This window comes from Equus caballus, chromosome 24, assembly GCF_041296265.1.
Source record: "Equus caballus isolate H_3958 breed thoroughbred chromosome 24, TB-T2T, whole genome shotgun sequence".
Lineage (NCBI taxonomy): Eukaryota > Metazoa > Chordata > Mammalia > Perissodactyla > Equidae > Equus > Equus caballus.
The window spans coordinates 25067805-25093605 of NC_091707.1; the positions used below are offsets into that span (position 1 = coordinate 25067805).

The 25801-nt window shown below is 34.7% G+C and overlaps 1 protein-coding gene across 5 annotated transcripts in view; it reads left to right on the forward strand.

Moving 5' to 3' along the window:
- FUT8 (fucosyltransferase 8) overlaps positions 1 to 25801 on the forward strand; it is a 277408-nt gene that overhangs the window by 120973 nt on the left and 130634 nt on the right. For all 5 annotated transcript variants that reach the window (XM_014735643.3, XM_005605246.4, XM_070249598.1 and 2 more), the window contains one exon: positions 4955 to 5381. In XM_014735643.3, coding sequence (XP_014591129.1) covers positions 5179 to 5381 — 203 coding nt within the window. In that variant the 5' untranslated portion in view covers positions 4955 to 5178. The remainder of the gene's footprint in view (positions 1 to 4954; positions 5382 to 25801) is intronic.

The window sequence follows — 25801 nt, forward strand, 5'->3', positions numbered from 1 at the left end:
ACTTTTGTTGTTTTGTTTTTTAGCCAGGCCTATTGGTCTAGTGGTTAACATTTAGTGCTCTCACCACCTTGGCCCTTAGGTTCATTTCCCAGGGAACCACACTATCCATCTGCTGGTTAGTGTTAACAGCATTAACATATATGACGTAACATCAATTTGCTATTGATATGCTAAATGCTTCCCATAGATTATTTTACTTAAGACTTTCCCAATATTCTGTGGGAGTGGTAGTATGTGTTATATCCATTTTACAGGTAAAGAAATTGAAGCTCAGTAAGGTTACCTAGGTATGATATAGCAGAACCTAAACTCTAACCTCTTATGTGCCAAGCATTATAGTAAATGCTCTCTATATATTAACCTCATTTCAGTCTCATGGTAACTCCATTAAAGCTCCTGATCCTACTGATGATGTACTCTAACTTCCAGATTAAAGAAATTACTTTGAAAAAGTACATGTATTTTTTGTTTCAGAGACATTAAGCAAATATAACCCAAAGCGACTCTAAATACCAAAAGAAATGAATCATTTAAATACTTACTACCTTAAAAAAGTGGTATCACTAATTACATTTGCAGAAGGAAGCCTGACACATTTCAATCCATTTAATATTCTGCGCATGAAGGGTAGCATGTCAATCTCAAACAGGAATAAATCCCTAAGTACTTGAAAAGAAAACAACCCATTCTAAGAAGAAATCTCAACAAACTCTACTGTATAAATTTTAGTCAGAAATTAGCTCATGGAGTTAATGTTGAAATATTTTTACTAATAAATTTGAAATATTTTCACTAATTCTTTCACTAATGGAGCGGCTTTCATATCAAAGGCTGTACATACTTTCTTCAGTCATCTCATTGTCTTTGCAAAGTGAATCTTCTAAAGGAGGAAAATAAGACAAAGTAAAGAGAAATTGTTTTCTCCTGGTTAAAGATAGCCATAAGACTGTTGATCTTATGGCCTTTTAGACCCGTTTATTTTAATTGTTTGAGGGATATCTTATAAGATATATGGTGGCAATAAGAAGTCCTGAAATTTATGAGTGATTTTATTTTTGAACCATCTTATATAATAGCACTGTCTCACTTCAACGTTCAGATTTGCCTTCTTAAGTGGGGCATGAAATGCAGTTCAAGCTGATGTACTCAAATCATATGTCATCCTAGCATATGTCATGTATGACATCCTTCATCACTCATTCACTTATTAATTTATTCAGAAATATTTATTAGTGCCTACTAAGTGGCAAGCTCTGATTTAAGTACTTGGGATATATCAGTGAACAAAGTGGACAAAAATCATGGACTTTACATTTTAGCAGGCGTAGTTCAAACAATAAACAATAAAAATGGTAAGGAAGTAAGCAGGCATTCATTATGGATAGGGAAAAATTTCTATACCTGCTCTTTTAAACCATACTAAGGAAAATTACATAGAAAACTAACTTGTTTTTCAGCTTGGCTTTTTTTTGTTGATCCCGTTTTAAAATACTGGCTAAGAACAGTAAAGTTTGAGGAAACATTTTCTCCAAAAATTGAGTTAAAATGATGCTATTATTTAAGAAAATGACCATCTTTTGCTCCTACAATAATTTCTTACTTTGTATAATGTGTAATATCACTATTGCTGTAAAATGTAGTCATTTAATATCTTGGGTTTTTTAAATTGAGTTCATAATAGTTGCAACATTGTGAAATTTCAGTTGTGCCTTATTACTTGTCTGTCACCATGTAAGTGCTCCCCTTCACCCAACCCCAAACGCCTGGTAACCACTGAGCTCTTCTCTTTGTCTTTCTTCCACATATGAGTGAAATCATCTTGGTTTGTCTTTCTGGCTTATTTCGCTTAACATAATACCCTCTAGGTTCATTCATGTTGTTGCGAACAGGATGATTTTGTCTTTTTATGGCTGAGGAGTAGTCCATTGTATATATATACCACATCTTCTTTATCCAATCGTTGGTTGATAGGCACTTGCATTGCTTCCATGTCTTGGCTATTGTGAATAATGCTGCAATGAACATAGGGGTACATAAGTCTCTTTGAATTGTTGATTTCATGTTCTTTGGATAAATACCCAGTAGTGGGATAGCTGGGTCATATGGTATTTCTATTTTTAGTTTTTTGAGAAATCTCCATACGGTTTTCCATAGTGGCTGCAGCCGTTTCCATTCCCACCAGCAGTGTATGAGGGTTCTCTCTTCTCCACAACCTCTCCAGCATTTGCTATTTTTTGTTTTAGTGATTATAGCCACTTTAACAGGTGTTCAGGTGGTATCTTAGGGTAGTTTTGATTTGCATTTCTCTGATGGTTAGTGATGTTGAGCATCTTTTCATGTGCCTGTTGGCCATCTGTATATCTTCTTTGGAGAAATGTCTTTTCATACCCTCTGCCCATTTTTTGATCGGGTTGTTTGGTTTTTGTTGTTCAGTTGTCTGAGTTCTCTCTATATAATGGAGATTAACCCCTTGTCTGATATATGATTTGCAGTTATTTTCTCCCAGTTGGTGGGTTGTCCTTTTGTTTTGATCCTAGTTTCCTTTGCCTTGTAGAAGCTCCTTCATCATCATCAGAAGTCTGATGAAGTCCCACTAGTTTATTTTTTCTTTTATTTCCCTTGTCTGAGAAGACATGATACTCAGTGAGATCCTTTTAAGACTGATGTCAAAGAGTGTGCTACTTATATTTTCTTCCAGAAGTTTATGCTTTCAAGTCTTACCTTCAAGTCTTTGATCCACTTTGAGTTAATTTTCGTGTATGGCGTAAGATAGTGGTCTACTTTCATTCTTTTGCATGTGGCTGCCCAGTTTTCCCAACACCGTTGATTGAAGAGTCTATCTTTTCTCCAATGTATGTTCTTAGCCCCTTTGTCGAAGATTAGCTGTCCATAGATGTGGGGTTTTATTTCTGGGCTTTCAGTTCTGTTCCATTGTTCTAGTATCTTGGATATTTTTGATGGTGGTTTGTAAAAACCTAAAGTGCTTTGTCTAACAAAATTTATATTTCTGTAAGCTTTTGTTTCTTTTGCAAGTTATGCTTTTGCTGGCTTTGAATATTTATAATTTTTTGTTGTAATTCTAAGTAAAATGTTACAGCACTTTTTTGTTATTTATCAAATGATTCTTATTTAGAAAGCTGTCTTTACTTTTGTTTGTCACAGGTTGTCTTTCTAAGTTAACTTCTGCTATGATAGAAAAAATTTAAAAGATTTAGTATCTTACTGGTATAACTTGGAATTAACTAGGATATATTATAGTTTCAGCATATGGTATGACAGCATTTTACAGTGTTGCATATGTTGTCACAAACAGTATTATTAACTCAAATGTTAATACTTCTTTTGTTGACTTACGGAATTAAATCCATTTCCTATACCATCAGAGTGGACTCATTTTTTTGTTTTTTTAACCAGGAAGCCCTTAATATCTGCATTTTTCCTACATAACATGAAAAGTAAACCTCACATGACTGGATCTTTTACCTAAGACATTGAATAGACTTTAATTATTTTTATGTTTTAGTGAATAGATGGGGGTACTTGAGATTAGAGGAGCAGGGCTTTGAGAAAGGATTTTGAGAAAGAGAAAGAATGAAAAAGGAGTTAATCAACGAAATGTTCTTGATAGACTTAAGAATAGTTATTAAAGCAACAGACAAAACACCAAGTTTTCACTTCAATTATTGCTTTTTTATTTGGCTTTCAAACAATTCTCAGTGAGCACAATTCTTTTCATTCTGTGTTTTAGCCAATATACACTAGTGACAATGAGGAAAATAGTGTAGAAATAAATGAGAAGGAAGTAGAATGTTTCTAGGATGCTCATTTAAAGAGATATTTTTTCTTTTTAACTACTTCAGCATTTAAAAACAATTGAGATTTGAGGTTCAAGAGTAGGAAAATAGTAGCTCTGTGCTCTAGTTTTCAAAGCCTCTTCCTCAACTTTTCTATCTAGTCTTTACTGACTGTTTAATTAGTGGTCAAGTGCCCATCACATTCAGTCTTTTACAGAGAAATTCTTTCTTGTCTTTTCTCTCTTCCCTTTTGCAGTGAACTCTGTTTGGACATGTGACTTTTCTTCTATAGCTCTGGAATTATCAAATGGCATTAAAGTTATATCTTTGAGTACAAATTTTCTCCTTGGGGAGAAAATTGTTTTGTTTCCAAAGGGAACTCTAAACCTAATGATGGAGAAGTGGCAAATGAAACTCATAACCAAGCCTGAGAAAGCATGTACATTTGTAGTTTAAGATGCACAGTAACTAAGATTTATCTGGTATTAGACTTCTGTTGCAATTGTTGATATTTTTTAATAAATTTCAGGACGGAATAATCTGGCCTAATCCATATGAACCTTTGCTGTGATGTTTGAAGTGGTTGCCAGCTGCTTAATGACTATGATAACCTTTGCTTGGGTAATAATGCACGTCAGTTTTAGAATTTATCCTAAAAGTGACAATTTGCTGTCACCTGCAGAGTTAAGTGGTGTAATGGCAGCTGAGCAGTGAGATGCAGGGGGTTGGAGTTGCGATCTTATAGGAAAGAATTCACTCATCCAGAGAATGTGTTTTTGTTTGAGAGAATTGCAAACATTAGTCGAAAATATGTAGTTGAATACATTTTGTTTGGTTTTGATTGATTATTCAAACATACAATCTTTTAATCTCCCTATCTGAGCTGTTGTACAATGACCTAAGAAGGAAAGATGATGATGGTACTTAGACAACTTTCCGGCTTAGAGCTAATTAATGTATCTGGTAGAACCTTGATGAACCTGGTTGATTTATTATGCGACTTAAAAACTTTTGCATTTTGCTTGTTTTTAGGCAGTTAGGTTATTTGTCAGCCTGTTGGCCAGTCAACACCAATGTGTTTCCTTTAACTCCGTGAATCTCAGCATATGCTATTTTGCATATCCTAAATAATTTAAATACATTTCTTACTCTTTCCACAGCATGTAGACTCCATGAAGCACAGAACAATAAAGCTTCCTGCTCATACCACCAGGAGGATCACTTGGAAAGAGTTACCACAGGACTACCAGAGAGACTAATTTGTCTGAAGCATCATGTGTTGAAACAACAGAAGGCTACTACCTTTGCAGTAGCTAGAAACAGTTACAATGTTTTACGTTCTTTGAGCTCCAGGAAGCCAGGGGAGTGAGTTGAAAATCTGAAAATGCGGCCATGGAGTGGTTCTTGGCGTTGGATTATGCTCATTCTTTTTGCCTGGGGGACCTTGCTGTTTTATATAGGTGGTCACTTGGTACGAGATAATGACCACCCTGATCACTCTAGCCGAGAACTGTCCAAGATTCTGGCAAAACTAGAACGCTTAAAACAACAAAATGAAGACTTGAGGCGAATGGCTGAATCTTTACGGTAGGTACGGAAGGAAGAGTGATGAAATATTGTACTTTGTTTTTAGGTGCAGGGCTTCATTCAGCTATTAAAAAATACTTAATCATTTCTATAAACTGCTATTTTTGCAAAAATTTAAGTATCTTAGTAAGATACTCTTTATACTAATGATGTCTCTATATATTTACCAGAGAATTTCTCCATAGTGGCAAATCTTGTTTTGCATGTGAATTTTAATATAAAAACTATGCCAACTAGTTTATGTACTTATATTTTATGTATAATTATCTTAAGCATTTTGATAATTTTGATACTTTAAATACAAACTTTGTATGATTTAGTGTATATTAAAATTTTTATCTTATGGACTATAACAAAGATATTATGATAATTGAGATGCTGAGTTAGTCTAACTGTAACTTATTAAAATAAAAAAACAAAAATTCATCTTTAAATAAAACAACTGAATCTGGAATTCAGAGGATTATCGTCAGTGTTACTTCTAGTCTTAAAAAATGTGACTTGTATCTGTTAGAAGATGTCAACTGTTTGTGAACACAAGGTCTTATATTTTCAAGGAGCAAGTGAACATAGTGTTGCATAGATAATCTCTATATTTGTTTTCAAAGTTATTGAGTTTAAAAGTTATCTGGTATCTTCTAATTTCTCTACTTTGCATATGAAGGTGATCCTGTATTTAGTGCTTGCTGTCTCTCAAGATAGACGTTAAAGATTTGAGAAGATGAAAAGTTGAGAGTCATTACTCTAGAGGTGGTAATTGACCCTAAGGGAAGTAGTGTAGAGAAAAGAGCAAAAAACTCATTTCTTTTTTGAGAAACAAGTTGAAGAGTGGAAAGTGGAAATATCTTGCTGTACATAGAGCCTTCAGAGTAGATGGGGAAGGAGAGGGGAAGAGAGCTACGTTGTGGAAGCTGCAAAGCCTTCTCTGAAGGAGAAATGTAGTTGGCAGTGTCCTGCACCCTCAAGGCTTTGGAGAGGACTTCCGTGGTCCTCCCATTCTCCCACCTCCTTGCCCCCACTGCCCTTCACTCTTTCTTTAGTACTCAGTTCTTTCCCTTTGTCTAGTTCCATACATTTTTTCTTCATCACAATATTATTTTTGGTCTTTTTATGTTCTGTGGAAGACAGTGCTAGGTGTTAAGAGTTTACAACAATGAATGAACTATCATCCCTGTCATTTGTCATAGTAGTATCATTCAGCAAGATACAAAGTAGTCAGGGATTAGAGAGTGGACAGGTAGCTTCTTGAATTTGTATATCATTTTATTTCTGTGTAGGGGAGAGCCGGAGGGGTCATGGACAGGGTGATCTTTCAGTAGAGTTTTAATCATTCATTATGGGAACCAAAGATTGATAATCTAGAGGTTAGTAATAACAGCTATTGTTATGGAGAGTTTATCATATTATTAAGGTACTATGCTGAGGACTTTACATGGATCATCTCATTGAATTCTACAGCTTCTTTATGAGATGCTAGTGCTGTTTTTATAATCATTTTATAAATGAGGAATTAAAGGGATATTAAGTAATTTAATTCTCCCAAGGTCACATTTTTCATAAGTGGTGGAGTTTACTTTGAATCCTGGCAGTATGACTTCAAAGGCTTGGCTCTGATGAGCCATGTTGCCTCTGAATAGAAACCAGGGAGGTCAATGATTAGAAAAGCTCAACTGAAAGTCTCATGTAGGAGATCACCAAGAGTAGCTGTTGTTCTAGGTGATTTTGGAATATGCTTTGATCATAGTAAAATCTTGTTCTACATCATGGGAATTTTGCTCCTTGAAAAAGAATTTGCCTCTTAACAGTTTAGGCTTATAAATAATTGTTTACTTTTATCCTAACTCCAACTTCGTTACTCATACTTCAGTTGGCATATTTCAGACTGCCAAGTATCTTGTTTTTATTGCATGAAGGAGTGCTTGCCTTTCATATGGGTTGTTCTTCTGCAAAATAGTCTTTGGATCTTTTAAGTCACTTTCTTTATATTCTTTCGTGTTAAAATTAAGTCCTCAACTACTACATTCAAATGTAGAGACCACTTCTAAGAGCTGGAACAGTTAATAGTTGTAAGACCAAAAAAAATGTTGTAGTACCATAAGTACAATCTGAAAACACGGACTGAGCAAATGAGCCTATTTTTATATAGAGAGATATGATTTCAGGAAAATAAATAATTATCTTACCCATTAGGTAAGAAAATGTCCTCAGGCCCTTCCATCAACTTGACTGTAGGGCCGTTTATATTTGATCCAGAGGGATTTCGTTTTAGAGCCCCTGGCATGAAAGGAAGAGCGGTGGAAGTGCTACTGGCATTGGTGTTTTTTTACCCCTTCTTGCAATATTTTGTACTCAATTTGCTATGTCTTTTGTTCATAAGTCAGACTATAAAGGATTAATTCAGATGTCTGTAAAACTATGTCATTTCTTTGAGATAACGCATATGGATTGGAATTGGAAAGCAACCCAGAAGCCTGAAACTACAATTTTTAAGATTCAGGACAATAGTTTTAAAAGCGGTTAACCAGCCTTCTAGCTACATTTTGCTAGTTTTGTTGATAGTACTACAAATTTAAGAAAATAATTTAAAAATCTTTACTCTGAGGGATGCAAATGTTTGAATACAGTGTTTGGGAGGTTGCTCTGTGTGTGTCTCTCTGTGTTTGTGTGTGTATGAGTGTTGAATTCTGACTTATCAATGAATAATTTTCAAACGGTAAAATTCACTCCTTTTAGCATATAGGTCTATGAATTTTGGCAAATGTTTACAGTCATGTAACCACCACCGCAAATTATAGAACAATTCTACCTCCCCACAGAATTCTGTTCTGCCCTTTTCTAGTCAGGTTCTAATCCCCACCTTCGGTCCCTGGCACCCACTGATCTGTTTTCTGTCGTGTATTTTTTCCTGTCCCCAAATGCCATATAAATAGAATCAGGCAGTGTGTAGCCTTTTGAGTCCGGCTTTTTTCATTTAGCATGATGTTCTTCAGATTCATCAATGTTGCTGTATGTATTCATAGTTCATTTTTTAAAAAAATTATTTTTTAATGGTAAGTAATATTCCACAGTATGGACATAGCATAGCGTTTTGTTTTTTTTTCAATGCATTTACCAGTTGAAGGATGTTAGGGCTGTTTGCATTTTTTGGCAATTATGAACAAAGCTCTTATAAACATTTGCCCTGTAAGTTTTTGTATGAATGTAACTTTTTATTTCTCTTGGGTAAATAGGATTGCTGGGTTATATGTTAATTGCATATTTAACTTTATCAGAAGCTGCTCAAATGTTTTCCAGATTACCTGTACCATTGTGCAATGCTTGAGAGTTCCAGTTGCTCTCATTCTTGCTTTTAATGTGAGTTGTTCCTTGCTATTGTCAGTTATTTTTATTTCAGCTGTTTTAATAGATAGGATGTTGAACTTTTTTTTTCATGTGCTTATTTGCCTTTCATATATCTTCTTTGATGAAGTGTCTATTCAAATTTGATGCCTGTTTTTAAAAATTGGGTTGTTTCCTTATTGAATTCTTTTTTAAAAATCGTGGTTTTATATACAGCATAAAGTTATATATATATGCATATATATAATTTAAAATGAAAACATAGTGGCTTAAAACAACAAATATTTATTTGCTCTTGATTTTTCGGTTTGGGTTGTTCTCAGCTGGGCTGTTTTTCTGGTTATATCTGGGGTCGCTCATGTGGCTGTAGTAGTCATCTGGTGGTTCCACCGTGGTTGGTCAGTCCACATGACCTCACTCACATATTTGGTGATTAGCTGGGGATATCAGCTGGTTTCCTTCTATGTGACTTCCCCAGCAGGATAGCCCAGGTTTTTTATATAGTAGTGTCCCAAGAGGGCAAGAGCAGAAACTGTAAGTCCTATTGAGGCCAAGCATCAGAAGTTGCAGTGTCACTTCTGCCACATTCTGTTAGTCTATGCAAGTCAAAGGGACAGTCCAAAGGAACTGCAAAGAATATGTAGCCATATTTAACCTACCATTCTCATCTTTAGAAGTAATGTTGAATAGATTAGATTAGGTCAAATCATGGTGGTCTTGAATAGTCAGAGTTTAGTTTAGACTTGGTTGGTAAATAATTGGGTTTTCAGCAGAGGAATGACACAGTGAAAATGATTGAGGAAGATTTAAATTTTCAAATGGATTTGGGACATGTGCCTGACTGCAGTGAGATTAGCTGAGAAACACAGTATTAATCTAGACAGGAGGTGATGCTGACCCAGATTAAATGAATGATTGAATCTTTTTGCTTTGGTACCAAGGAACATGTGCTTATTTTCCCATGTTTCCTGTATACTTTTATTTGGCTTTCCCCAGACATCCCTTTTTTACTTGTTAATTGCCAGCCCATTAGGTTTCCATGTAGGCTTCTAAAAACTTAGAAATCTTCACTTTCTCAGTCTGCCACCCTACAGGAATGCCTTTCCGTGCTTCATGTTTGTTTTGTCTCAGCCTTTAGTAATGTGAAATTGCTCAGTTCACAGAATGTTTACTTCTTGGGATTTGAACCTGCTACTTTGCTTCTTAGAGTTGAAATTTAGCAGAAAACACCTGGAAAAGTATTGAGACTTGTTCAAAAACTCCTTGAGCAGTGAGCCTCAAGTTGGACAAATGTCAGAACTTGTAAAATCTAAAGAGGTTTAATTGACAGCTTTCCTCTTAACTTAAATCCTTGTTATTCTAGGTCCATTTATTTTATTTTATTTTATTTTATTTTATTTATTTTTTGGTAAGGAAGATTGGCCCTGAGCTAACAACTGTTGCCAATCTTCCTCTTTTTTGCTTGAGGAAGATTGTCTCTGAGCTAACATCTGTGCCAATCTTCCTCTATTTTCTATGTGGGATGCCACAACAGCGTGGCCTGATGAGCGGTGTGTAGATCTGTGCCTGGGACCCAAACCTGTGAAGCCCAGGCCACTGAAGTGGAGCACGTGAACTTAACCACTATGCCACCTGGCTGGCCCCAAGGTCCATTTAATTTGAGAGTAAACCTTAAACAAATTCAAATATGACTTTGTGGCCTATTAATAAGGTTTCTTGTTTTATTTGTTTGGTCCAGGAAAGCAGGAGAAGTTTCTTCTGGAATCTAGATGTTAGCTGTAAATTATAAATTTACAAACCACAACAAATTACGGTTAACTTATGATTACCTGTTTTTTTGAGCTATGTAGTAATCTTCCCAGATGTATTAGAGCCAAGTGCATCTTCTGGTGGAAAAACTTGTCCCAGACAATAGAGGTACTGAATACTGACTTGGGTAGAAAGGAAACTGATGTGGTTTTTCACAGGTCATATTTTAACTTCTTTTTAAGAAGCTGATTTAGAAAGTGGAGATTCCTTTGTTCCTGTTGGTTGATTGGAAGATTTGCTATAGGCTCTCTTCTCTGTGACTACTCATCTCTCATGTAAAGAGTGTATTTATATTCCTAGAGCAAGTCAATGGATTGGAATGTATAGAGCGCTTGCCATCTAGCTATATGACCTTCCATTATATATGGCTTTTATTTTTGCAATCCTGCATCAATTATTCCTTATGCTATCAAGAATACCTTATTTTTCTTTAGGGAAACATTCCTTCCCTATGTGAGAATATCTCAGTGAGATGTTTAGTGAAGATTCCTAGCCTTCCCAGTCTGACAATCAGATGCTATCTGTCTGGAATTTATATTAACCTTTTTATATATTGCTGGATTAAATTTGTCTGTGTTTTATTTTGGATTTTTTTTCTGTGTTAACAAGACCTGTTTACCTGTAATTTTTCCTTCTTATGATGTCTGTTGGGTTTTGGTTTTGAGGTTATACAGGCCAATTCTATTCTCTGGAAGGGTTTGTATAAAATTGGTATTCATTTTACTTTAAATCTTTGTTAGAATTTCACCAGTGAAGCCACCTGGGCCTGTAGTCTTTTTTGATGGTTGTGAGGGAGACCATGGAGGTTGGATTGGGGAGGGAAAGGGGACCTGTAGGAGCGTTTTAAATTCTGAATTTAATTTTTTAATAGAAATTGGACTGTTCAGATTTTCTGTATTTTTCTTGTCAGTGTTGGTTGTTTTTGAAGGAATGTATCCATTTTATCAAGAGTTTCAAATGTATTAGCATAAAGTTCTTCGTAATGCCTTTTTAATTTCTTCTCCATATCTGTAATATCTGTAGTAATGTCCACCTTTTTCATTTATGCCATTCATTATTTGTGTTTTCTCCTTTTATCTTGCTAAGAGTTTATCAATTTCATTTACTTTTTCAAAGAACCAATTTCTGGTGGTTGTTCTTTTCCTCCTATTTTATGTCTGTTTCTATTTTATTGCTTTCTACTCTTAGTTTGATAATTTCCTTTCTTATAGTCTTATTGGGGTTTTTTGCTGTTCTTTTTAAGGGTTTTTCAGAATGAATTATGTATCATTGATTTTAAACCTTGTTTCTTTTCTAATACATACCGTGAGAGCTTTAAATTTGTCTCTAAGCACAGCTTTAAGTTGCATCCCACAAGTTTTGATAATGTTCTATTTTAATTGTCATTCTATTAAAAATATTTTCAATTTCTGTTGTGATTTCTTTCTTTGACATATAGGTTATTTAGGAGGGTGTTGCTTACTTTCTAAGTGGGCTATTCAAATGATCTTTCTGGTTTTGACTTCTAGTTTGTTCTTCAACCAGATGGAATTGCATTCTGTATCATTTCAGTTCTTTGAAATTTATTAAGTGGCTCAGCAAATGACCTATGTTGGTGAATGTTTTACAAATGTGTATTCTGCTGCTGTTAAATGTGCTCATCTACATATGTCAATTTAAGTTAGATTGGTTAATTGTGTTATTAATGTTCTCTAAATTCATATAGATTTATTTATTTTTTTAATCTGCTTGTTCTATCAGTGAATGAGAAAGGTATGTTAGAATCTCCGACAGTGGTTGTAGATCTATTTCCTTTCACCCCTATCAACTTTTGTTTTATATATCTGAAAGCTATTTCATTTGGTGATTGTAAATTTAGGACTATTTTATTTTCTCTGAATTGACCCTTTGATCATTATTAAATGTCTTTATTTATCTCTAGTAATACTTTTTTTGGCTATAAAGTCTAATTTATTTGGTATTAATACTGCTATACCAACTTTCTTTTGGTTAGTGTTTACGTGACATTTTTTCCGTCTTTTTAATTTTAACCTCTGTGTCCTTATTAAATATATTTAAATATTGAAAGTATTTCTTGTAAGACTAGAGTTGGATCTTTTAATTTTTTGTCCAGTCTGATAATCTGTCTTTTTATTCAATTGTTTTACCCATTTACATTTAATGTAATCACTGAGTTTAAGTCTACCACATTGCTATTTTTTTTCCTATTTGTCCCATCTCTCTTTTATCCTTATTTTTTCTTTGTTGCTTTCTTTTGGATAGATCAAATGTTTTTTCTTATTGTTATTCTGTTTTTCTCACTTATAATAGAGTTTGTTATACATTTTTGTTTATTCTTTCAGTGGTTACCCTAGATATTATATAATACATCCTTTTTTATTACAATCTATCAAATTAATATTTTTAACATTTCTAAAGCAATGCAAGAATTTTATCCTCCTTAATCCTTTGACCCTCCCAATCCACTTTTGGCCTCTTTTGGTCATATATTTTAACTGAATGTATCTTATAAACTACACATTATGTTACTATAATTTTAATTTAAATTGTCATATTCCCATATAATTGTCCACATATTTATTCTTTCTAATGTTCTTTATTCCTTCTTGCAGTTTAATTTTTACATGTTGAATCATTTTCCTTTAGCCTTAAGAATATCCTAGTATTTTTTGTAGTGCAGATTTGATGGCAGTAAACTCTTTTAGATTTTCGTTGTCTGAAAACTTTTTTGTTAACTTTCATTTTCTGAGAGATATTTTTGCTAGCATAGAATTTAGTTCAGCAGTAATTTTTTACGGGACTTTAAATGTGTCATTCCATTGTTTCCTGGCTTTCATAGTTTCTGTTGAGAAGTATATATTTTTCTTTGGGTATGTTTGCATTTTAATTTTTGTCTTTGGTGTTATACAGTTGACCATGATGTGCCTAGATATGGCTTTATTTGATTTTAGTCAGCTTGAAATTCACTGAGCTTTTTAATTCTGGGATTTGATATCTTACATCGGTTTTGGAAAATCTTCAGCCATTATTTCCTTACATACTGTTTCTGGACCATTCTTTCCCTTTTCTCTTTCTAGAACTCTAGTTACATGTATTAGCAAACTTCCTTTTATGGTGTCTCATGTGCCTTTTATGTGTCTTTCACCATCTAATTTCTCTTTGCACTTAATTTTGCTTATTTTCTTTTGAATTGTCTTCCAATTTATTTAACCTATCTTCTGTTGCATTCATTCTGGTGTTAAACACACCCAATTAGTAATTTTCTCATATTTTGATTCTGGAATGTCTAGTCGATTCTTTTTGATAATTCAGATTCCTTTGTAAATTCTCCATTTTTATCAAGTCTGCCATTACATACTACATTCTATATGGAACCAAAAGTACTCTACCTCAGCGGGCCGGCTTGGTGGTGTAGTGGTTAAGTTCACGTGTTCTGCTTCAGTGGCCCAAAGTTCACAGGTTTGGATTCCAGGCATGACCTAGCACTGCTCGTCAGGCCACGCTCTGGCGGCATCCCACCAAGCGGAAGATTGGCACAGATGTTAGCTCAGCGACAGTCTTCCTCAAGCAAAAAACGGAAGATTGGCAACAGATGTTAACTCAGGGCCAATCTTCCTCACAAACAAGCAAACAAAAAAGTACTCTATCTGGATTGATAAATGGTTGGAGTTTATTTATGCTAACGTTGCTGCCATACAGAGATTCCCATTAGTTCCTAAACCCTGATCCCTAGAACTGTTCTAGTTCTTGCCCTTTTTAAGACCTGGTTCTTCAGGTTTTCCTTTGATTCATTTTTAACTTTCTCTCCCATTGTACTCCTAGTTGGATGGTGGAAGAAAGCAGGAGTTTAGGTAAATTGGAAGTTTTCAATTATCAGAGTAATCTCTGCTTCATTGATTGATATAGTTAATCTATTAGGAGAAAAAGATCAACATGAGATTTAAATAGATTGAGATTGATATGCTTGCTGAACTGATGCAGTAGAAAGTTGGAAAGTGAGTCAAAACCCAGGGAAAAGCCAGGATGAGAGAGAAAGATACTTTTGGGAATTATCCACATAGAAGCGATTGCCAGAAAATGTGTTGCACAAAGTAAAAATTCCTTCATTCACTTCAGATGACCCACAGTCATCATGGATTTGGAGAGGAAGAAGTGTGGAAATAGCATTAATGTAGTCTTATTTGGAGGGACAGCAACAATCTTACTTGGCAGGAGAATTCATTTTTCAACCACTGTACTTGTTTGGTTATGTGGCACAGAAGCATAGGACCAAACATATTTTTCTACACTGTTATCATTACTAGCTTTTATGGGGGCAGAACTTTAGTAGGAAAATAGAACATTGAGAACGTGATACTGTTTTCATCATCATTTATGATGTTGTCTTAATTTTCTTCTTCATACTCAGAGTTTTATGTATATATTTTATACATGTACACACACACACATACACAGATACACATACACTGTGATATAATATTGTAACCTGCCTTTTCATATGCACTAAAAAGTGTAACACCACTTAAACTCAATATGTGAAAATCCAGGTTTACACACAAGATAGAGAGTAAAATAGTTTTTGAAAAGTAGCAAACTCTTAATTAATTTGGATTTAACATATAACCATCCACTTTCCTCATAGTCTTAAAAATATTTTGTAAAACTAGTTCCACCAGTGTAGAGATATGAGTAGTTTACAATCCTATTGAGAGCCATTACTCAATTTCATGGCATTTTTCTTAAGGTTTTTATCTGGTATTTCATTGACTGGGTGTTAAATCATAGTGGAAATGATTCAAGTCAAGATCTTAGCTTCTGCTTTTACTCCTAGCACCTTGATTATCCTAACAACAACGATATTAGCAGCAAGACAACAAAACAATAATAAATGTTAATATATACCAGGCCGTGTTTTAAGCACTTTATATGTATTAACTCAATCCCAACATCAGGCCTATCAATTAAGTACTTACATTATTCCCATTTTATAGATGTAGACAGTGAAGCACAGTTTGCTGAAACGTATGTGACTGTGAATGGTAGATCTGGAGTTCAAACCCAGGCGCTCTGCCTCTAATCCAAATGCTTAATTGTGTTGCTGTGGTGCCTGTAAAAGTAACTGCTATGTCACAAAAAAGGTGCCAGAATCCTTTTTTATCTATTAAATTTTTCTTGTAGTGTGTGTGGGTCCAGAAGACTAGTCTATAGGCCATACAGGACACCCTTTTTCTGTTAGATTCTTTTCCTCCCCATTTACCATTGAGCAGACTTCAGAAAAAGGAAAATTATCAAAGATAAAGAAGAGTCATTGTATAATGATAAAGGAGTAAGTTTTTCAAGAAGACATACTAATTCTTAACATGTGTGCACCTACCAACAGAGCATCGAATACGTGAGGCAAAATGTGTGAGGGAAGGAGAAATGTATAAATCTATTTTAGCTAGAGCCTTCAATGCCCCTCTTTCAGTAATAGGTAGATCAAGCATGCAGAAAATCAATAAGGATATGGTTGACCTGAATAGTGTTTTATCAATCAACTTGACCTAATTGACATTCATAGAATGCTCTATCCAACAACAGCAGAATACACATTTACCATCGACTACCCTCCTATTCTGATGTACTCTCTGCGATTTGGATGGAGGTGTTTCCTTTAAAATTTCCTGTAGGTTGTCTTTCATGGCAAACAGGGAAGTCTGTGTATTTAGAGTTGGGGCAAGGGAAGGAGTGGATTGTAGAAATTTCTTCGTATTTATAAGGTCAGCTGGAATTCATCTTGTAGAAAAAAATCCCTTTTCCTCTTCCTTCCAAGCGCTGCCCACACCCTACTTCCAACAAAGATGGTTCAGTAAAAAGCTAACTATGTGAAATATAGGGTAAGATCACGCTTTCTCGTTAGGAGTCATACTCACTTTCCTCACTCACATTAATACATTTATATATAATGTCAGAATCACCACCAAGCAGAGAAAATTAGAGTACATTAACTTTCGATGTTTGGAAAATAGTACTTGTGTAAGATTTCTGGAGCTAGTTATATGATTTTGAAGAGCAAATACAGTTAAGTAGAATTTTTTATAGTTTCTAAAAAAAATGTAGACAATATTATAAACAGTAAGGAAACTGCAAAGCTTAGTGAAAAGCATTGGGTAAATTGTGGAGTAAAAAAGGGAGTCAACTGGGCTAGCCCCGTGGCCGAGTGGTTAAGTTCGCGCGCTCCGCTGCAGGCGGCCCAGTGTTTTGTTGGTTCGAATCCTGGGCGCAGACATGGCACTGCTCGTCAGACCACGCTGAGGCAGTGTCCCACATGCCACAACTGGAAGGACCCACAACGAAGAATATACAACTATGTACCGGGGGGGCTTTGGGGAGAAAAAGGAAAAAAAAAAAAAAAAGGAGTCAATTTTGATGGTTGATTCTTATTTATTTTAGGTTCCTTAGAACTAGTTAAAAACTAACGTGTTTGATTATATATAGTCTGTCAAACAGGGTATTAGTTATCTATTGCTTTGTAAAAAATTACCACAAACTTGGTGGTATAAAATGTCATACACTTATTGTCTCAGTTTCTATGGATCGGGAGTGCATGCACAGCTTAGCTGGCACCTCTGTTTTGGGGTCTCTCGCAAGGCTGCTGAAGATGTTGGCTAGGTCCTAGGTTTCATCTCAAGGCTCAAGTCGGGAAAGATAGAGTTCCAAGATGATGTGGTGGTTGGCAGAGTTCACTTCCTTGCCGGTTGTTGGACTGAGGGCGCCAGCTTTCTTGCTGTCTCCTGGAGCCTGCCCTTAGCTCCTTTCCAAGTAGCCTTTCCATAGGCAGCTCACAACTTAGTAGCTTACTTCAGCAAAGGTAGCAAGGGAGAGAATGTGCTATCAAGATGAAGTTGCAGTTTTTTGCAACACAGTTACAGAAATTGCTTCCTATCTCCTTTCCGTATTCTGTTTGTCAGAGCAAATCAGGTCTTACCCACCCCCGGGGGTGGGGTGGGGGTGGGGATTTCCCGAGCGCTTGACTGGTAGTCAGATGGAGAGCAGTGGGGACATTAGTGCCGATTCAGTGCCAACTCGCCGCAGCAGGCATTTTGCCTTCTTACATGCTTTATTGTGCTCAATAATAATGAGTTAAGTTCTCATTGTATATCAACACTTTACGTATATTACGTCATTTAATAGTTAAATGATTTGCCCTAGACCACATGGTTGGTAAGTGCTAAAACCATTTTAAGACCCAGTCTGACTCTAAGAAGTGTGGAGTGATATAGTAAAAAAAAAAATTTTTTTATTAAACATGAAAAGCTTTAAATAGTGCTTCTTGTCTGTTTTTAAATGTTCCTGAGTTGAGGTTGGTGGCATTTTTACATCAACAATGCTAACCTGTTTATTTGTCATCGCTATTTCAGACTAAACATTTCAATCACAGCATGCCTCATTTATTGTGGCTCAGTCTTAGTTCCTAGTACAAAGATTTAGGGGCAAATAATGACCAGATGCTCTGAAACATTATCCTTTCGGGAGTAGTAATAAACATTGCTTGAAGGTAGCATTGCCAAACAGATACTTCCTTCATTTATTTAATAGATATTACAAGACTAATGTTTTATACTCTTTCTATGGATGATGCCTTTGGTTTCTGGATTCCTAAGGTACTATTCTTTAATACGAAGTGTTTCCTAATTCATGTAAAGCTAATTTTTTCCCCTCCCTCCCATTCTTTTCCCTAATAATTCTTTTATTATTATTATTAATTAAGTAATGTTTTTTTACTGTTTCTAATGTTCCAAGAGTATCTCTAGATTGCTATGTGCAAGGCTGCAAATTTGCAGGTAGAAAAAAATTGTCCAATATTTAAAAATCATTTACCTTTATTGTGCTGTCAGATTCCCTCTCTTCCTTTTTCCCTTTTTTCTATCCACCTTGGGAGTGATTGAATACGGCAAGAATAAGGTGATAAGACTTACTTTAAATTTCTATACTCAGGGATTATTTTGAACTTGTCTTTAATTTCATTTATTTTACATAGTGTATGGTTTTTCCTGTAATTATATGTATACATATGTAATCTTACATACATACATGCTTTATCGGTATGAGTGCAGAAAGTTCCAGTTGTGGATGGTCTGTCCTTTTGTTCATGTAATGATAAGTTGATTATCACTGCTCCCTTGGAAGCAGGTATTTTTATGAATACTTTTTAGTTCAGTTTTCAAAATATAGATAAAAATACAAGCAAAATTACTCAATATTTGAACGCAAACAAGTAAGTATAGCTCTCATATGAATGATTACAGACTATTCAAGTCTGAATAAATTAAATTTGGCTGCCTTTTTATCAGAGATCCTTATAATAGCTCACTTGCTAGAGATGGTTGGATCTCTCTGCTTTTTCTTGCTTGGCTTTAACAAGAGTTGCCAAACTATGGCCAGTAGGACAAATCCAGCTCTCCCTTGTTTTTTGTTTTTTAATGATCCCCAAACTAAGAATGGTTTTACATTTTTAAATGGTTGGAGAAAAAACAAATTCAAGGAGAATATGCAATGGAGGACATATGTAGCTGTAAAACCTAACCTATTTACTGTATGGCCGTTTATGCAAAGTTTGCTGACCAAAAGTTTGTATGAACCAGGGTGTCCTCATTATTAGCCCTTGTCTCTCGTACTCTCTGAATTGTTATGCGTGTTGCAGGTGAGTATGGATATGATCTGTCTAAGTCAAAGTCCAGTTATTGATATTGTGTCTAGGTTCTTGCTGACTTTACTGTAAATGTTTATTCACTCACTTTTGTACCTCTGATTTCCTCTTGCTTTATGCTTTTATTGCATGCTCATCTAGTCCACGTTTTCTTCTATCTGCCTCTTGAGGCAGCTTATATTTAGAGCTGGAGTGAGATTTAGGGGGAAGAGTTTGGGCAGGTTTAGAAAGGAACAGTCTGCTGAAATGAAAGGAGCATGGGTTTCTCAGATTTGGCTTTGGATCCAAAGTCTACCACTTACTAACTTAATGATCTTAAAAAAGTCACTTATTCTTTCTGACCGTCAGTTTTTTTACTCTTAAAATGGCAATAATAATCTCTATTTTGCAATGTTGTTGTTTTTAAGTGATATTTAAAAGCATACCTAGAAGACCTCCTTTGTGTTACAGTTCATCAAAAAATAGTAGATTTTTTGCTAATAGTTGATAATCTAGAGAGTACATGACCTTATATACTTTTGTAGAACTCAGAATATTTGTTTTCATTTTTTTCTAATAGAATCATCTGATGTCAGTTATTTAGCACAGTGGATTAGATTTCAGAAAACATACATATTCTTCAGTGTAACTGTTTACTCTGAGAAAATCGCTTAACCTCTTTGAATCTAGAATCCAAAACTATAGAGAAAGTTGATTGGGGTAGATGATCACATTCAATAAATCTGTATGTCTTTACAGAAGCAAAATAGTTAAATAATATACTAGATTAAATAACTGGAACAGGCTTTATTTCTTATAGTTTGGCTCTCATGACTGAATTATTTGATTTTTTTTTAGCTGATTGATGCTTTTAGATATAGGAATTCTTTTAGATATGGAAATTACCCATCCTAAGCTTTATTTAAAATATATAAATTTTAATTATTCATTATCACTACTCAGAAGAGTGCACCATTCTTTGAAAAAAGTACCACATGAATAAAAATATTAAAATCTTAACTAAATTGAAAAACTTTAAATTTTGTGATTGATTTTTCTCTTCCACATGTAAATGCCATATAGGCAAACTGAGTTGGCATTAAACATTTTGTAATGTGTGAATATTTGAGTTCAGGGGCTTGACTAAACATTCTTTACATTTTATCCTTTGTTCTTTTATCAAGTATTACTATCGAATATTTGCCTAGTATTACTGGACTGATAATAGCTTCGAGTACTTAGTGATAATTGAAGATGAATAATAGCAGGAGATACGGCCATAGTGATTTGTCAATTTCAGTGTCACTTGATTTATAGATGGCACATAATTTGCTAGTAACCATTTAGAAAAAAACTTTCCTGGGCTATTTCCCACTTTTAGGCAGACTTTTATTTCACTATGAGGATTTTTTTTTGCTTTTGAGATTGTCATGTTGACATTTTATAATTCATTTAGGTAATATCATGAAACAAAGAGGTTGCTTTATTTGATAGATCGATATTCTAGACAAAGCTGTGTGAAAGAGAATAAATGTAAAAAGATTTCAACATATTAGAGTTAGCCTGTGAATTACAATGGCTAGAAGGAAGTATAGTATAAAAGCACACTATGCTTTTCTTGTTATTGGTGCTGATTCAAATAAAAGAAGTTTGACTTTAATTGTCCTTTTGTTCTTTTAAAGTTTATGCAAAAGCTGTTGCTTGGCAACATGTTTCACATCAGAAATGCGTAAGAGATTCTAATAAGGTTTGGAGAGAAACTGAGGTGCAATTAATAAATATAGAATGCTATAGCTGCAAATAAACAAAGACAATAGGGACATTCAAAAGTATAGTTTAATGTTAATTCTCATTTATATTCAATAGCGCTTCAAAAATGTTATCTCTTTTACCACATGATATGTACAAAAGCTAAGTGACTTAGTCATTTTTCTGCAAGTCAGTGGCAGAAGCAGAAATAGAATCTTCCCAGGAATTATGAAGTTGTTTCTAATTTTCAGTACACTGCCACACTGTCATTTTTTATACTTTCTCGAGTTCCTCTTCCTTTAAGTATTAACTCAGGACAATACGTTTTACTAGCCTATAGATAATGACAAAATATTCTATTTAATATTACAATTACTTTTGGTAATTGTTAGGTGTGATCAGAGATTTTCATATACCAGTATTAGAAATGGCCACTTGAATCATTACATTGTTATGTAGATACACCTGTATAAGGATATAGAGACCATGTTTAATATTTATTGACGTTTGCTGTGATCAGTACTTGCAGCGTTTCATGTGGGTCATGAATCTGTGGGAGGAAACCACGTGCTGTAAGTTTAGATTAAGTTCTCGATTTATTTGGTCAGTCACACATAAACTTATTGGAAGTGGTGTGGCCGCATGGAATAGGAATAGATGTAATATATCTAAATGTAGCTTCCCTTGGCCCTTCAGAGTCCCTGATGGAGCAGTAAACTACCTGTGCATTTATCCACACAAGGTAATGTCTTGCCAGATCTCAGTACATTTCTTGTTACACCATAGTCCTTTTATACTTGGGGCTAGTGTCACCTTTTTAGAAGAATGTCCTCAACAATCTGTGCATTTGCATTTAAAGGAATGTGTGCAAATTGTGGGATCTGTTAGTTTTGAGCCAAACCCAACCATCAGTAAAGCCCTATTCTGATTCTTGAGAAGAAAGCTAAAAGTCATTTCAAGGTATTCCAATAATAGGTTTGCCTCCAGCTTCCCAGCATTATGGAGAGTACATCTCTCCACAATACTGATAGTGCTAAATACCACACACACACACACACACACACACACACACACACACACAGAAGATTGTTTCAAACCAACCTAAGCCAGTTGATCATTCATTGTTAGTTGATTATTTTTGCTAGCTGTTGGTAGCTTCCAAAAACTAAAGTTTGGTGAGGAAGATAGGCCTTCTCCTCCATAGTTTTGCTAAAATGTAATATGTTACAGCGAAGGCAAAACTGAGATTGAATTCTGCCACAGATACAAATGTTAGTAAGCAGGAGCGAAAAATAGCCACACAATCTGTTCTATAACTGTGAGGAAGTCCATGCTCTCTGTCCTTTTAGGTGTTTTCGCAATATCTTATGTGAAAAGTTCTCTGAGGCAGTTGTGATGTTATTCTAACACCAAGATTTGGTCTACCTTCTGTTCACGTGTCAGAGAATATCAGAATCAGCCCCTAGACACTGTATGGCTTTGGAACTTAAGCCTAAGACACCATTCCCAAGATTATAGACTCCTGTATTAACCAGATTCATACACATTCACAAAGTTGTTCCCAAAGTGCTTCTACAACATTTCTAGGTATTTCACATTTTCATATATACTGAATTAATTTTATGAGTGGAATAATATTTTTAGAGTCTACTTGGCTAATAACAAACTGCCTTTATTCGGAAATAAAGCTGGCTGTTGTTGCCTTTGAGATAGGGGCTTTCCCCCCCCCAGCTTTAGTGAGATATAATTGACATGTAACATTATCTAAGTTTAAGGTGTGCAACGTGATGATTTGTTATATTTATATATTGTGAAATGTTTACCACAATAAGGTTAGTTGGTTAACACTTCTATCACCTCACATAGTTACCATTTCTTGTGTATGTATGTGGTGAGAACTTTTAAGAGTCACTCTATTAGCAACTTTAAGTATGTATTACAGTATTGTTAACTATAGTCACCATGTTGTACCTTAGATCCCCAGAACTTGCTCATCTTATAACTGGAAGTTTGTTCCCTTTGACCACCTTCATCCCCCTCCCCCTGTCAACCACTAATATACTCTCTGTTATATGAGTTCAGCTTTTTTAGATTCCATATATGAATGAGATTGTACAGTATTTATCTTTCTCTGATTTATTTCACTTAGCATGATGCCCTCAGGGCTCATCCATGTTGTCACAAATGACAGGATTTCCATTTTTCTCATGGCTGAATAATATTCCATTGTGTGTGTGTGTGTATATATATATATATATATACACACACACACACGCATATTCTTTATCCATTCATCTGTTGACAGACAGGTTATTTCCATGTCTTGGGGATCCTGAATAATGCTGCAGTGAACATGGGAGTGCATATATCTCTTCAAGATACTGTTTCATTTCCTTTGGATATATACCCAGAAGTGGGAGTGCTGGATCATGTGGTATTTCTCTTTTTAATTTTTTGAGGAGCCTCCATACTGTTTTCCATAGTGGCTGTACTAATTTACATTCCACCCATAGTGCACAAAGGTTCCCTTTTTTTCCATAGTCTTGCTAAGACTTGTTGTCTCTTGTCTTTTTGATAGTAGCCATTCTAAAAGGTGTGAGGTGATATCTCACTGTGGTTTTGATTTGCATTTCCATAGTAATTAATGATGTCAAGCACTTTTTCATGTACCTGTTGGCAAATTGTATGTATTGTTTTGGAAAAATGTCTATTCAGTTCCTCCACCTATTTTTAAATCAGATTACTTATTTTTTTTTGCTATTGAGTTGTATGAGTTCTTTATATATTTTAGATATTAACCCCTTATCAGATATGTGTTTCACAAATATGTTTTTCATTCCGTAGATTGTCTTTTTATTTGGTTGTTTATTTCTATTGCTGCACAGAATTTTTTGGTTTGATGTAGTCTTACTTGTTGTGTTTTGGTTTTGTTGCTTGTGCTTTTGGTGTCATGTCCAAAAAAATCATTCCCAAGGCTAATGTCAATGAGCCTTTTCTCTATGTTTTCATCTAGGAGTTTTATGGTTTCATTTCTTAAGTCTTTAGTCTGTTGCAGGTTAATTTTTGTGAGTGGGTTAGGATAGGGTTTCGATTTCATTCTTCCACACATGGTTATCCAGTTTTCCACTACTCCATTTATTGAGGAGACCAGCTTTTCCCCATTGAGTATTCTTGAGTCCCTTTTCAAATATTAGTTGACCATATACGCAAGGGTTTATTTCTAAGCTCTTGATTTCTTTTCCATTGGTCTGTGTGTCTATTTTTGTATGAGTACCATACTGTTAGATTACTGTAGCTTTGTAGTATAGTTTGAAATCAGTAAGCTTGATGCCTCCAACTTTGTTCTTCTCTCACAGGATAGCTTTGGCTATTCGGGGTCTTTTGTGGTTTTGTACAACTTTTAGGATTGCTTTTTCTATTTCTGTGAAAAACGCCATTGGAATTTTGATGGGAATTGCATTGAATCTATGGATGGCTTTGGGTAGTATTCACATTTTAACAATATTAATTCTTTTGATCCATGACCATAAGATATCTTTCTGTTTGTTTGTGTCTTCTTCCACTTCTTTCATTAAAGTCTTCAGTGCATAGATCTTTCACCTCCTTGGTTAAATTTATTTCTAAGTATTTTATTGTTTTTGTTGTTACTGTGAATGAAATTTTTAAAGAATTTCTTTTTCAGGTGTTTTATTATTAGTATGTAGTAACGCAGTTGATTTTTGTATGTTGATTTTGTATCCTGCTACTTTACTGAATTTGTTGATTAGTTCTAGCAGTTTTTCAGTGGAATCTTTAGGATTTTCTATATATAAGATCATATCATCAGCAAAGAAAGAGAATTTTACTTCTTCTTTTCCAATTTGGATGCGTTTTATTTCTTTTTCTTACCTAATTGCTCTGGCTAGGACGTCCCCTACTATGTTGAATAAAAGTGGTGAAAGTGGGCACCCTTGTCTTGTTCTTGATCGCAGAGGAAAAGCTTTTAACCTTTCATCTTTGATTATAATGTTAGCTGTGAGTTTGTCAAATATGGCCTTTAATATGTTGAAATATGGTGCTTATGTACCCAATTTGTTGAGTATTTTTATCATGAAAATATGCATTTTGTCAAATGCTTTTCCTGCTTCTATTGAGATGATCATATAATTTATTTAATCTTTCATTCTGTTCATGTGGTGTTATCATATTTGTTGATTTGCATATGTTGAACTATCCTTGCATCTCAGGGATAAATCCCCCTTTGTAATGGTTGTGACCCTTTTAATGTGCTGTTGAATTAGATTTACTTATATTTTGTTGAGAATTTTTTCATTTGTATTCATCAGCAATATTGTAGTTTTCTTTTTTGTAGCGTCCTTATCTGGCTTTGGTATCACAGTAATGCTGGCCTTGTGAAATGAGTTTTGGAGTGTTGCTTCCTCTTCTAGTTTTTGTAAGAGTTTGAGAAGGAGTGGCATTAATGCTTCTTTAAATGTTTGGTGGAATTCACCAGTGAAAAGATCTGATCCTGGGCTTTTCTGTGTTGGGAGGTTTTGATTACTTCTTCAATATCCCTGCTCATTTTTGGTCTGTTCAGATTTTCCATTTCTTCGTTTTTCAGTCTCAGTAGGTTATATGTAAGAATTTATCCACTCATTCTAGATTATTCACTTTGTTGGCATATAATTGTTTATAGTAGTCTCTTAACATCCCTTGAACTTCTGTGGTACCTGTTGTCATTTCTTCTCTTTCATTTATAATTTTTAAATTTGATCCTCTCTTTTTATCTTAGTCTAACTGAAGATTTGTCAACTTTATCTTTTCAAAATACCAGCTCTGAGTATGTTAATCTTTTCTGTTTTTCTGGTCTCTATTA